The 14,228-nt window shown below is 54.3% G+C and overlaps 1 protein-coding gene across 1 annotated transcript; it reads left to right on the top strand.

The window, feature by feature from the left end:
• The first annotated feature begins 368 nt into the window (after positions 1–368).
• Positions 369–3,091, top strand: FOS (Fos proto-oncogene, AP-1 transcription factor subunit). Its single transcript, XM_068683191.1, has 4 exons — positions 369–654; positions 1,081–1,332; positions 1,470–1,577; positions 1,710–3,091. The coding sequence occupies exons 1-4, from the start codon at positions 514–516 to the stop codon at positions 2,316–2,318; spliced, it is 1,110 nt and encodes a 369-aa protein (XP_068539292.1). The 5' UTR covers positions 369–513; the 3' UTR covers positions 2,319–3,091.
• Positions 3,092–14,228: the final 11,137 nt, after the last annotated feature.

Raw genomic sequence — 14,228 nt, 5'->3', positions numbered from 1 at the left:
CGCACTTGGCTGCAGCCCTGGAGCGCTTCCCGTCAGTCCCGCCCCCCCGCACAGGATGTATCCCATATAAGGATATCTGCGTCAGTGGGTTCCCGAGCCCGCCCCTACCATTCCCGCCGCGGGGGGGGAACCCTCACCGCTCCCCCCGTTCTCTCTCCGCGCGGGGCACCCCGCGCTCCTCTCCCCCCCCCTCCCTTTTCGGTGGTTCCCCCCCCGCAGCCATCGTGGCGCGGAGATGGGGGGGGCAGAGCGGGGCGGGCTGCGGGGGGGGGGCGGAGCGGGCGGCCCCCCCCGCGGGCGGGAGTGGTGCGCGCCGCGTGACGTATGCGGCGCTCACGCGGCGGGAGGGTATAAAAGGGGGCGGGCGCGGGTCCCCGGCACCAGAGGCAGCCCCGGCGGAGGAGCGGCAGACGCGCAGCGGACGCAGGCGGCCCCCGTCCCGCTCCTCTCCTCTCGCCTCTCCTCTCCCAGCTCCCAGCCGAGGCGCAGCCCGGGCCCGCAGCCCGCCCAGCCATGATGTACCAAGGCTTCACCGGCGACTACGAGGCGCCCTCCTCCCGCTGCAGCAGCGCTTCCCCGGCCGGGGACAGCCTCACCTACTACCCGTCCCCGGCGGACTCCTTCTCCAGCATGGGCTCCCCCGTCAACCCGCAGGTGAGGGGCTGGCTGCCAGCCGGGGGGGGGATGCAGGGGGTGGAGGGGGGCAGCGGGGTCCCAGCAAGGCACCGGACAGCCCCGCGGCTCGGTGCCGGCGGCTCCCGGTTGCTCGCGGCCCCGCCGGGGGCGTCCCGGTGCCGGTGGGACGCGGGGTGCGGGGGCACGGGGGGAGCCGTGGCCGGGCGGCGCGGGGCGGCGGGTGCGTAAAGCGGCTCCATTGATAAAAACGCGAGTTCATTGAGGAGACTCCGGAGCGGCGCCTGCGTCAGCGCGGACGTCAGAGCTATTTATAGCGGCCCCGCTCTCGTGTGGAGCCGCCGCTGGCAGCGCGGCCCCGGGGGCGGCGGGGAGCGGCCCGGTAGCGCTGCCACCTCCCCCCCCCTATTCACTATTCACCGTACCCCCCTTATTATAATCCCGCAGGATTTCTGCTCCGAGCTGGCCGTGTCCAGCGCCAGCTTCGTGCCCACCGTGACGGCCATCTCCACCAGCCCCGACCTGCAGTGGCTGGTGCAGCCCACCCTCATCTCCTCCGTGGCCCCCTCGCAGACCCGCGGGCATCCCTACGGGGTCTCGGCACCGCCAGCCCCCACTCCTTACAGCCGCCCCGCCGTGCTCAAGGCACCTGGAGGAGGTCGCGGGCAGAGCATCGGACGCAGGGGCAAAGTCGAGCAGGTGAGAGGGGAGTGGGGTACCCGGGGGTGGAGGATTTGGGGTGTGGGGGTTGGGGTTTAGGGTTTAGGACCGGGGGTGCTTCTCGGGCTGAGGGTCTGGTGGCGGCACTGACGGGTCCCTCGCTGCTCTGCCCTCAGCTGTCCCCGGAGGAGGAGGAGAAGAGGAGGATCCGCCGGGAGAGGAACAAGATGGCAGCGGCCAAGTGCCGCAACCGGCGGCGGGAGCTGACCGACACGCTGCAGGCGGTGAGTGCTGCCTGGGAGGTCCCGGGGTGGGCGTGAGGAAAGTGTGTGTGTGGGGGGGGGTTCCCCCAAAACGCACCCACCTGGGGTGAGGCCGGCCCTGGCTGACAGCCCGCTCGCTCGCTGCCTCTGCAGGAGACAGACCAGCTGGAGGAGGAGAAGTCCGCTCTGCAGGCGGAGATTGCTAACCTGCTGAAGGAGAAGGAGAAGCTGGAGTTCATCCTGGCGGCGCACCGGCCAGCCTGCAAGATGCCCGAGGAGCTGCGCTTCTCCGAGGAGCTGGCGGCTGCCACCGCGCTGGACCTGGGCACCCCCAGCCCCACGGCGGCCGAGGAGGCTGCCTTCACCCTGCCGCTGATGTCCGAGGCGCCGCCAGCCGTGCCACCCAAGGAGCCCAGCAGCGGTGGGCTGGAGCTCAAGGCCGAGCCCTTCGATGAGCTGCTTTTCTCCACGGGGCCGCGGGAGGCCTCCCGCTCGGTGCCTGACATGGACCTGCCCGGGGCTTCCTCCTTCTACGCGTCGGACTGGGAGCCGCTGGGTGCCGGGAGCGGCGTGGAGCTGGAGCCCCTCTGCACCCCGGTGGTCACCTGCACCCCGTGCCCCAGCACCTACACCTCCACCTTCGTCTTCACCTACCCCGAGGCGGACGCCTTCCCCAGCTGCGCCGCCGCGCACCGGAAGGGCAGCAGCAGCAACGAGCCCTCGTCCGACTCCCTCAGCTCCCCCACCCTGCTGGCCTTGTGAGGGGCTCGGCCGCCCCGCACTGACTGACCTGCCGGGCCCCCTCCCCTGCCCCTGCACCCCCACGGACTCGCCGCCGCGCCCCCTGGGGCTCCCCGGGCCTGGGGAGGGCCCCGCCGCCGCTGCCCCCCCCGTGTCTGGCTGGGCGCCCCGTGCCGAGGCCGCGTACCTCCTCCAGAGATGTAGCAAAGCGCATGGAGTTTGTCTTGTCCCCAACGGCCCACCCATGAGAGCTGGTAGTCTGTAGCATGTCCCACATGGCTGGGTTGGTGACTCCCTCCCCTCCTTAGTATCACTAGCATTAACTAATTAATCCCTTGGTTTTAAATGATTGGAATTAACCTGGTGCTGGGTATCTCCAACTCGTATCTAGTGCAGCTGATTAACAATAACTACTGTGTTCCTGGCAATATCGTGTTCTGATGACTTAGCAATGACCCATTTACGTGGGGGGAAAGAGACTCTATTTTATTTTCTAGTAGGTAGATAACTAGCTATATCCATGTACTGTAGTTCTACATCGATGTTCATTGTAACTTTACTGATCATGCATTGTTGAGGTGGTCTGAATGTTCCGACATAAGTTTTCCATGAAAACGTTTTTATTGTGTTTTTAATTTATTTATTAAGATGGATTCTCAGATATTTATATTTTTATTTTATTTTTTTCTACCTTGAGGTCTTTTTTGACATGTGGAAAGTGAATTTGGATGAAACTTAAGCATTGTTTGCTTATTATTGTTCAGAGACATTGTCAATAAAAGCATTTAAGTTGAGCGCTGGCGCTGTCCTTGCCTTACCTTTTGCATCACTCCTGTGACCCTGAAGGGGCTCCCTGAACTCCAGTTTGGGTTGGGCTCTGCGAACTGCAGCCTGGTGCAAGCTGCCTGAGGCACAGGGCGCGCTGGGGCGGGAAAACCATTAAGTGCAAATCTGTCACTGCCTGTATTAATTAGGGCTGGCTGTGGCTACGCCCTTCCCACCTACCTGTGGGGTCACCCATCCTCTGGCCTCCCCCTTGTCCCCTCTGCCTGGGGCTGCCTGCCTTGGGACTGGCACCCTCCTGCTCCTCTGCCTGCCACGGCCTTTCTGCAAAAAGAGCCTTTTCTTGCAGGGGATAAAGGGCAGGGGAGTTCCAGCCTCTGAATCACTGAGGCTGGCTCCAGGCTGGGGTCCACCCTGTCATTAGTACGTGGCTAACAGCCCAGCTTCCTCCTGCATGGGCAGGGCTGGGAACACTCCCTGGCTCCAGGTGGCCCTGGACTTGGTCTGGCTCTTCTAGGAGCAGCTACTGCGTGTCTTCCTCCAGACACAGAGACAGGGGGAGGTACTTCCACTTTTCCTTGTAGCAGAGCAGCGTATGGCATAACACTGACATTTCCCCTGCCCTTCACTTTGCATTACTTCGCTCAGTCCTTGAATGAATGCGAGTTATGGCAAACAGCCTGCATGCTCTGGTAATGCTCTCCCTGCTGGGATCCGTGCAGCGTGCCTTTTTCCTCCAGTTAGTTTAAGGGGGCTGCAGATCTGTCATTCCTGCTGCCTGCACAGCAAAACTTGCTCTTCTGTCAGGACAGCATGCCTCACAGGGCTGGGGCAGATCACCCTGGTGTGCAGAGTGCTCTTACTCTCCCTCTCTCCTGCTTGCTCTCAGGGTTGCCTTTCTCAAGGTGATGGCAGAGGTGGCACCTGTGTCTGGCTGAAGACTGCCTTGACACCGTGCTCTCAGGAAATCTCTGCAGGCTGTAGGACTGTGGCGCTGGGATTTTGTGCAACTGCAGGTTTCCTGGTGGCTGCTGCAAGCTCTGCTTTCCTCACCCTTTCCCCAGCCAGGCCACGCACAGGATGTCTCTCAGTGCGCATTGCTCTGCTCGGGGCTTGCTCAACACCTCCCGCCCCGTGCAAAAGCAAACACTGCTCGCACAGCTTCCTCCTCTCGGCGCCGGCAGCTGGCAAGGGATGACCCCGGTGCTCCCGAGATGCCGCCCACTTAGAAGCGGCTCCTCTCGCATCGCAGCTGCGGCTCACAGGGGCGGCAGCCCTGGCCCTGGAGGTGCAGTGACATGAGACTTACGTGACGGGCAACCTGGCGAGGGCCTGGCAGCACAGCGAGCCTCCTGCTGAAACCCCGCCGGGCCTGCGGCTGCGGGTGGAGAGGTTTAGAGGGGTTTTAGAGGTTTAGAGGGGTTTTAGAGGGGTTTTGGAGGGGTTTTGGAGGGGTTTTGGAGGGGTTTTGGAGGGGTTTTGGAGGGGCTGAGGCAGAGAGCAGCCCCCACACCACCACCAGGCCCTGAGGGGGGGGCGCTCCCTTCCCTTCCCCACCACCCCAGTCACCGGGCAGCTTAACGCAGGACTCGGGGCAGAGCTCTGGCAGCCCCCCTGCGCCATCCCACCCGACCCGACCCCACCCAGGGCCCTGCTGCGCCCCCCGGCCCCGCTCCCGTCCCCGCTGAGGGGCCGCGGCCGCCATTTTGCCCCCCCCCTTCCCCCTCCCCTCAGGGCGGCCGGGCCCGGCCCGCCCCGCGCATGCGCGGCCGGCGCCGTGTTTACTGTTTGGTTGCCAGGGCGGCGCGCGGCGGGGCGCGTCAGGGCCGTGACGTCCCCGGCTCCCCGCGGAGCCGCCGCGAGCCAGCGCCGTGACGCAAGAGCTTCCGGCCCTGCCCATATATGGCAAAGCGGCGGTAGCGGCGGATTCCCCCCCCCCGTTTGCCCCCCCCCCCTCCGGCCGCGCGTGAGGCGCTGCGGCGGGAAGGTTCCAGAAGGGCGCGAGGGCGGGGCCCCGCCCCCATGGCGGCCGCCATTAGTCCCGTCAGGCCGCCATTACGCCTCCCCGAGGGGCTGGTGGCTCTGCGGGCTGCCCCAGCTCCACCTGCACTGCTGGGTCGGAGCTGGGCTGGCCCCGCTTAGCACCATAATGATGAATTGTGGCACTTTGCATCCCCACACGGCCCTAGATGAAATAAAATTGTAGATATATACACACATGTATTTGCCCCGCTTCACCGTGAAACCTGCTGCTGGTGGCCAGGCACCGGCGTCCCTGAACCCTGGTGCCGGGTGTGCTGTCGTTGTCTCGCCAGTAAACCTGACTCTTCCACTTTCACTCAAAACAGAGCAGGAAGGCTGCCAAAAACAGCCAGCGGAGCCACTGGGCTGCTGAGAATAAAGGGATTGTTCAGGGGAGATAAGGGTTTAGGGGAAAGAAATAAAGAAAAAAAAAGTTCTGTGCTCGCTGTGGAGGAATTTGAGGAGGTTCCTGTGCTCTGAGGGATTTACCAGAGGGTGTGTTTAACGCCAAAGTATCCACACAAAGGTTATGAAACAAATAAAAACCACCGAACAGGCACAGCTGGGTGGTATTCCTGCAAGGTTTCTAACAGAAGTTAGATTTAAGAAGCTGGGCTGCCTACTGGTGGCTAAGTGCAGCATCTCATTTAGTGGTGCTTCAATACCTGGGGATGGGAAGGTGGTTAATGTGCCACACAAAGTGCCCAGAAAACTCTGGCTAGCTGCTGACCAACAAGCCAGCCATCTGTACCAGGCGAGGTAGTGAAAACTGTTTAAAAAGGCAAACTATTGAGCACAAGGGGAAAAAAGAAAAGTACCAGGTGAGTTGGCAGCTGTTCTAAAGCATTCCTCACACATTGTTTGAAGTCCTGGCAGGAGTCAGCAAGCATAGGGAAAAGAGATTCCCCTGATGTCATTTGCTGGGGCTTTGAGAAAACATTCCATAATATCTATCAGCCAAAGCTTCTGAAGAAACTAAGGTGCTATGTGATAAGAAAAGAAGTTTTCATGTGAGTAGATGAGGCTGGTATAAAAGATGAGACACTAAGAACCTAAAAATGTTTTCCTGGGTGGAAGGAGTCTTCATGTGAAGTTGCACAAGGATCTGAAGTGGAGCCTGGGGTCTGGAACAGGTGGTAAATAGTGAGGTGACTGAGAGGAAGTCACGTAAGACTTAACAGGAGCGAGTGATGCAATTCTGTGTAGGTAAATCCGAAGTGTTCCAACTAGGGGAAAGACAATCCTTCCTTTACATATTCAAAGCCAGCCTATAAGCTGATTTATCACTCAGAAACAACATCTTGGCGTCATATGAGTTCCCTGAAAATCTCAGCTCAAGGCTTGGTAAATAAACAAATCAAATGTAAAGAGTCAAGAAAGAACGAGAGAACAAAGCAGAGAGCAGCTTTCAAAGCACAGCGCTAATCCGCGGTGCGCCTGTGCTTTGAGTGCTGTGTACAGTTCTGATCTTATCTTCAGAAGGATGCGATGCTGTGAGAGGTGCAGGGAAGTAAAGAGGTGTTGGGAGGTGTGGAACAGCTCCCGGCTGAGGAGCAGTTAAATTAAGGAGGGCTCTTCAGCCTTGAAGAGACACCTGTCAAGATAAGAATGATGACATCAAATGAAAGTTAGGGAAAATGTGAGTTGAAAACAAACTTACGGGGGTTGCTCGTTCCATATCGTGGTTACTTGTGGAAAACCTGGTCGTGTGAATTTGTGGATAACAGAAGTTTGCTTAAGCTCGAGAGGAGTCCAGAAAACAAACAGAAGAGCAAGCCAATGAGTGCTGTTAAATACAAAAATACCCCCTGTGGCTGAGGAAGTTCTGATTTTTCTAAATTTCGGGGGCGTTGGGCAATATTCTGAGGATGCAGCATTACGCCCTTACATTGTGCTTACAGCCTTCTTTAGGGGGTTGCTGTCAGCCAGCGTCAGAAGACTGGATGATAGCAGAGAGGGGGAGAAGCAGAGGAAGGGAAACTCGGTCGGATCGGCTATGACTACTCCTCTATTGTTTTGTAAATACTTAGCTAAACTTTCGCTCTTACTCTGTGCTTCCTTATTGAGGCAGGACTTGAAATTTGTTTAAATGATTACAAAATGTGATCTCATGTGTCTGTGCTTCTCATCCGTTCAGATCTTTTGCTGATAAGGTTGTTCTTGTGGCTTCCGGCGAGCTTTCCAGTCATAGTGGGTACACCGGTGACCCGGTGAGACGCTGAAGTGAAACCAGCAAACACTCATTCTTCTGATATGGAAACAGCGGATATCCACAAGGGACCTGGATGTTATATCAACAGGATACCATGGGAAAACAAAAGAAGGTCAAAACTAACATGTGGACAAAATATCTTCTCTATTGTTTCCAATTATGGAGCTCTTGTTCTGCTTTTTTTTTTTTTTTTTTTTTTTTTTTTTTTTTTTTGTCTTCAGACCAACAGATTTTTAGCTCCTCTTCACTGATTATATTGGAGCTTTGTTTTTACACAAATATTTTGTAGCTTGATCCTGTTGGCTAAAGCCAACCAGGTGCAACTTTAAAGCAGCCGTTTGAATTCCGATTGCACCACAGCCTCCATCTGGTAAGAATTCAGCTCCTTTTAAATAGCCCATCTCGAGTTTTCTTGTGCTAGGGAATAAGGGAAATGAAACAGGCTCATCATAGGGTATTTCTCTGTTGTTGTTTGCAAAACTAAGTGTTTGTTTTGAGTAAGTAACAGTGTTACAAGGTCCATAGCAGTGTCAGACCTAAAGCATATGACCTAAATTGTGTAGGTTCAGATATTACCATTGAGGGTTTAAGTAAAACATCATTTTGACACTGCTCTGATGTATAGTGTGTGTTTCAGCATCAGAGCGATGTGGTTCCTGCTATGAAGCATTTGAACTGTAACAGTAGGAGAAATGGCAGATGCCAGTAGCACACAGCAGAGAGGACAAGCACTGTTACAGCATTTCAGCATGTGCTGTGGCAATTCAATTAAAACAGTAGCGTAACCTAATCGTGATGTGTCACTAACCTCGAGGACACAAAGGAAGATAAACTGAAGTCATCTGCTGTCATTACATAAGAGCTGAGCGCAAAGCCAAGAATGGGGTTTCGGCACAGATAAGGATTTTGCTCTGAGACTTTCAAAGAATTCAGCTCTTCACAGCTTTAACTCTTCATAGGAGTTGCAGATCCACCCCCACAGGTTTGTCAGCAAGTTCCAGGTGGTCAGGTGCCACAAGCCTGGGCTCCTGAGCTATGCCTGGGGGTAGGTAGCAGGGAGCTTGGGACTGCTGATTTTCCATCCTGCTCTGTTGCACAGTAATAATCCTAGTCCCTGAAATACTTTTGGGCTGTGCCAATGAAGCTGGGCTCCCGCTGCTCTCCCTGGTCGTCCAGCAATACCCTGTCAGGTTTCGTACTGCGCTTCCTACTTTGTTGCACTTTGACATATGACAAGTCCTTTACTTACCTCATGGCTGCGTAAGGTGTTTAATGCTCCAAAAATAACCCCGGTGTCTAAAAGAGCTTGGCAAACTACCTCCAAACCGTCCTACATATTGGATAGGACTTAAGGGAAATATGAAATAATTTATTTCCCTAAAAGGTAGGTAGGTAGCTGTACTTGGAGATGAATATGGTGAAATACCACACAAGACAACATGATACTCTACCTGACTGCTTATCTTCCAGATCTTTGTTTCAGCCTGCAAGCTGAGCTGAGGGGCCTGGCACGCTGATGGAGTGGTTTCCACAGCTGTTAGAACTTTAGGATGATACTCAAACAGGCTACCTCCCCCGGAAGGCATGTTCCTCATTAGGAACATTCATTTGAGAAAAGTTTTATTTATAGGCTGTATACCCCTACTTGCCTAAGGACCTTCTGAGGGCAAATGCTTCGCTGGGCATGGCTTCTGGCTCCTAATCCCAGCACATTTAGTCAAGACCTGAACTTGTAACTGTTTTCCTCATGAAACACCGTTTGTTGTAGCTTTAGTCCTTGTGTGAAGGCATGGCAGGAGCACGGGACTTCTGCTCCTTACACCTGGACAGGCTTAATGCGGCTTCCTGATAAACCTGTCATTATAATGTACAAATAAAACTTCTTTGCTAAGAAGGTTTTAGCACTTCAGAATAGAAATGCTTTAATTTTTCCTCATAATTTTTCTAACCTATAATACGAGAAATGCTTCACAACTATTCTCATGGCAAAAAGACACGTAGATTATTTGCTGATTCCTTCTGGAGGGTAGGAATGAATAAAACAGTTCTGGAAGTGGCAGTGTCTGTGCCTTTGTGATCAAAGTGCCAACCAGTTCCATTTGCTGGACATGTGGAAATGCATACAAGGCCACGTAGTCAAAACCCAGTGAAAGCTTCCTCTTCCAAACCACTTTAACTTTAGGACCAGAATCTGCATTACTTTTCCTCTCCATGCCGTATTCTCACTTGCTATTGTAAGATCAGACAGTGGCTGAAAGGCCTGAACTGTTGCATGCATGTGAGAATGATTACCATAGCTAATTTAAGGCACGTGGAGCTGCACGGGGAATGACCTCACAGCTTCCAATCTTGTCATAAATACGACTTAATTACTGGATATTGAATGACAGATTGTGCCCTGCAGGTGATCAGACACAGAATGTGGTAAAGACCAGCTCTGACTCTTAACCAAAGGTTTGTATTTCCTTTTAAGATACATCATGCACTGGAATAATCATCTGTGTTTACGAGGACAAAGTATTTATTATTATATAATGATTTCCACCCGAGGATCTCTTAGCTCCTCACGGGCGCTAATGATTAAAGCATTCTGTTCTATTCTGCATCTTACCGTGAGCTTTTTCAGAGCAGCATCCGAGTACTTTCCCATTAACCTCAAATGTGACTAATACGCAAATGTGTGGTTTGGTCCCCTCTCCTCTCCCCGGTGGATTTGGGGTTGCAGTGTGATCACGGCACAGGTGGAAGAAGTGTGCCTTGCCATCTGCAGGGGCAGGCCCTGAATGTCCCTGGGGAGTTCATTCTCCCAATTTGGACAGGTCCCCCCAAAATGGGGTCTACTGCACAGGCAAGCACCACATTATCGCAGAGTGCTCTTGCACCACAGGTAGCTGCTGGTTGCAGTCTATCTCGGTGTCCCAGGTGACTTGTTTTTCATGGCTGGTGCCAGGCCACCAAGTGCCTTGAAGGTAAAAACCAAGTTTAACTGACTCAGCTGCCCTCCAGCACCACATGAAGTAGCTGACGGCTGTGATGCATGTTAACAGCCAGGTAAACTGAGGCACTGAAACTGCAGTTTCAGGATAGTTTAAATGAATCTGGTCCTGCTGTGTCCGCTACTCTGATCCGTGTGGTTCTGTGCCCTTCCTGGCTTCTGCACAGTCACTTGCTTGGCCCCTCAGTGAAATGGTTCGGAAGTTACGCTGGCACCAAAAAATATTTTTATGTGGAAGGGTTAAATTCCAGCTGAACTCGGTCCCTAACCAAAGGTACTGCAGAATCAGTCAAATGCTAGTAGCGGAGCAATGGAAGAGAGAGATCCTGCAGCTGACAGTGCTATCAGCGTGTGTAGAGCAGCGTACTGAGGACAGAAGTGATTTCCCTAAATTCAGTTTGGGAATACTGACTCCTGAGAGCATCTGCCAAAAACGTGACGTTTTACCATGAAGGTGCTCCAGCACTGCAGTAGGTTGCCCACAGAGGTTGTGGAGCCTCCAGCCAAGCTCGACGAAGCCCTTTGAGCAGGAACTGAGGAACTATTCCAGAGGCACGAAACATCTCTGAGTGCCTCTGCAATCTGCGTGACGTACTCAGCCAGATCTAACTGTAGCAGTTTAAAATGCCATCCTTGTGCTCTGCAGAGGGTTTATAGCTCTATTTGGTGACAGAAAGGAGCCCGTGCTGCACCCTCCCCAGTCCCTAACCCTGGTAGCAACTGTGGGGAAGGGCTTATGCAGAGTTCCCAGATGCCAAGTGGCAGAGGCTGAAGTTCCCATACCTCCTGCAACACGTGTGTTAATCCTGGCCAGGAGAACAGGGTGGAGAGGCTGCCATGGGAATGCCTGAAACCACCCAGCTGGTTGCATCAACACCTAAGTCAGACCCTGGGGCAGTGCTTTTAGGCTCTAAACCCATGTCTTTGGGGTCCTGAGAAACACCATTCATCTGCTGGGGACTCTTACTCCCATGTCTGAATTTTCCTACTTGTCAGATCTTTAGGAAATGGGCTTTATTTTTTACTGGAACTGACCGAAGTGAGAAAACATCTTTGAGGCTTTAGTAGAGCTTCATGCTGGATGTGCAGCAGGACCCTAACCCCTAGCAGAGCTGTCCCGTACAGCGGCACAAGGCTGCCCACGTCCCTTGGGTTTCCGCCGTCCCCTCCAGCTCCCGTACCAGCGAAGTCTTGGTGCTCCTGGAGATTTCATCACTTCTCCCGTAACGCTCTGCGTATTTCTGAAAGCGCCTGGGGCCGGGCGGTTGGGCAAGGACCCGCATTTCGGTTTTGCTCAGCGTGTGCCGAGATCTCCGGTTGAGCAACACGAACCCCGCAGCCCCAGGCGCTGGAGGCAAGGGGCAGCGCTGCGCACCCAGCCCGAATCGGCTGGGTCCCTGCGGCTCCGGCTGCCCTCTGTCGGCCGGCGACATGTCGCCGTGCCTTCTGTCGGCTGGTGACATGTCGCAGTGCCCTCTGTCGGCCGGCAGCCTCCCTGCCCTGCTGCTGCCTTCCACTGCTCCCTGCTGGTGCCTGGCAGGCCGGGCAGCGCTGCGGCGATGCGATGCGACCCCCGTGAATTCAGCCCGGGGGGGTCCCTCCAGCTTGTAGCCCTGCTGTATGGCATTGCAGGCACTGCCCCCATTGCGTATGGGGCATGAATCTGCTGGGTTTGTGCTCAGCCACTCTGTTCAGGGCGTTAATAAAGGCATCACAGAGTACCGGCCCCACTAGTGACCCCTGAGAGATGCCACTTTGTCGGTCGTCCCTTCAACTTTACGGCTGATCAGCTTGGAGCTTGGTGCTCCAGCCAGTTTCCCTCCCACCTTATTTATTACCCACGCACCCGGTCAATAGGGGCACGCTTCCTTGGGGCAGGGCCAGGTAGGCAGGGAGACTTCTGGTAGGAAGGACAGGTTGTTGATACATGGCCAGGCTTGCCCTGCACCTCTCTGCCTTGCCGTGCATCTGCTGTGCAGTCTGAGAATCGAAATAATTTCTGATGAAATCTCCTGTCCTTAATCCTCTCAAATATGTGTGTGTGCTGATCCTGGGTGCAGTTTCCCTAATGAAGCCTTGGATAGAGTGATCCGTTCCTGTAAATACCATGCAGATTTGGGGGCCCGGCAACCTCCTATCAGATTTTGCCCTAGGAAATGGTAAAAAGAGAGAGAGATTGTGGGGTTGGGATCTGGCAGAGGTTGTGGGTTAGGATCTGGCACTTGGGAGCAGTGCTGAAGCACAGCACACGAGGAGCCTGGACTCCCACAGGCTATGCTAGGGGAAGAATTTGGCCTCTGTTTATTTTTCTAAGTCTGTTTTTTTGACTCTCTGAACCGTGTTCTGCAGGAAGGACTTGGGGAGATCCTGGGCTGAGCCTGTTTTGGGCCAGGGAGCCTCACGCAAACTGGCTGACAGAAGCCAGACCCTGGAAGGAATGTCTTGCTGTAATTAGCACGCTGGCAGCAGGGGTTCAGGTGGCACTGAGTATTGAAGGGCTCTTTGGATGCACGGGAGGATGCAGAGCTTCTTGGATTCAAGTGCTGTGTAGTGCTTGGGGTGACTTCCAAAGTAAGTAAACGGGCAGGGAAATACAGCCCTGCGGGAAGGAACCTCAACACTTTCTGCACTAAGTTACTTACGTCCTCCTGCAAAATAGATGGCAAGAGAAAACCTAAACCCACAAATGGCTCGTGACATCTATCTCTAATCTTTTGAAGCCAGAACAGAAATCCTTGTGTGGCGAGGAGGGGAGTTAGGAGTAAGACATGGGTAAGAGAGTGGGTAGGGTGGAGAGAGGGCTGGGGACAGATGCTGAGTAGCTTGGAAATGGCTGTGGGGAGCTGAGGAGGTGAGATGTCCAGAAGCAGCAGACTTACAGTCATGCCAGGTGTAGTTTTAGACCAGAAACTTCCTAAACGTGCAAAGGTCCGACCAAACCCAACTGACCACAGTGCAATACGTGCTGGTGTTTTGCCAGGTCTGTAACTGCTCAGGCGTTTTCGGAAACAGGCACGGTTCTGGTTACTTTGGTTAATTTGCTGTCACCGAAGATGCATCTATAGGCTTAAGCTAACCCGATCTCTTGACTCCCTTTGTACCTGTCAGCCTGGTGTGTCCCGCTACTCACCGTGCCACACCAGAGAACCAAGCCCGTGCACTTTGAGGTGCATTCGTTTTGTTACACTCACTTGGATTAATGGGCCATTCATGTGCACTAGCATTTGGCTAATGCTTCACGAGGAAAAAGTTTTCCCTTTGCTTCTTTCTACATGGCAATCCTGCTGCTGACAGGCGAGGCATTAAAATAAAGGCTGCATAGCTCTTATTGATTCTACCCGAGACCTTTTTTTTTTTTCTTTTTTTTTTCCCCTTGGAAGCCTTGCACGCAAAGTCTTGCACCGTGCCTTTCAGCTCAGGCTCTGGATCAAGTCTTGCAAAGATTGGGCGCAGCTGCAAGACTCCTGGAGGGAGTTTTATCCTCGCATCAGATAGAGCTGGGGCAAAAGAAAAAAAAAAAAAAAAAAAAGGGTAAATCACAGAGCCAGCAACTTTCTTGGCGTCTCTGGGATTGTGGCTCCTCCTGCCCCTCCGGCCTTCAGAAATGTACTCGGCAGAGCTGCCCGCATAGAAAAACAAATGCATCCCAAACCAAAACAAACAGAGCTGGGTGTTGGTAGTGAATGGGCCAACACCGTGTGCTGGCGTCATCTCTGCCCACTGCCAGCACGTTGTCATAGGAACAGCTGGATTATTTTACAATCCAGCTGTGGAGCCAATTCTCCAAAGGAGTAGCCCGGAGGGAGGAGAGAGGGGCGGGCAGAAGGGAGCCTTGCTGCATTTTCTGGTAACTGAAGGGAGGAGGAGTGTTAGTGGCGAGAGTAAGGGAGGGATTACAGTGCGTGCCATGCACCATAGC

Source organism: Anas acuta, chromosome 5, assembly GCF_963932015.1.
Source record: "Anas acuta chromosome 5, bAnaAcu1.1, whole genome shotgun sequence".
Taxonomy (NCBI): domain Eukaryota; kingdom Metazoa; phylum Chordata; class Aves; order Anseriformes; family Anatidae; genus Anas; species Anas acuta.
Note: the sequence above shows the minus strand (reverse complement) of the source record. Positions and strands in the feature narration are given on the sequence as shown.

What these genes read in the sequence shown, in the direction of transcription:
- FOS (XM_068683191.1), top strand. Translation starts at nt 514, where the DNA reads ATGATGTACCAAGGCTTCACCGGCGACTACGAGGCGCCCTCCTCCCGC. An exon ending in GCTCCCCCGTCAACCCGCAG is followed by an intron (nt 655 to 1,080) that starts GTGAGGGGCTGG and finishes ATAATCCCGCAG; the next exon opens with GATTTCTGCTCCGAGCTGGC. An exon ending in GCAGGGGCAAAGTCGAGCAG is followed by an intron (nt 1,333 to 1,469) that starts GTGAGAGGGGAG and finishes CTCTGCCCTCAG; the next exon opens with CTGTCCCCGGAGGAGGAGGA.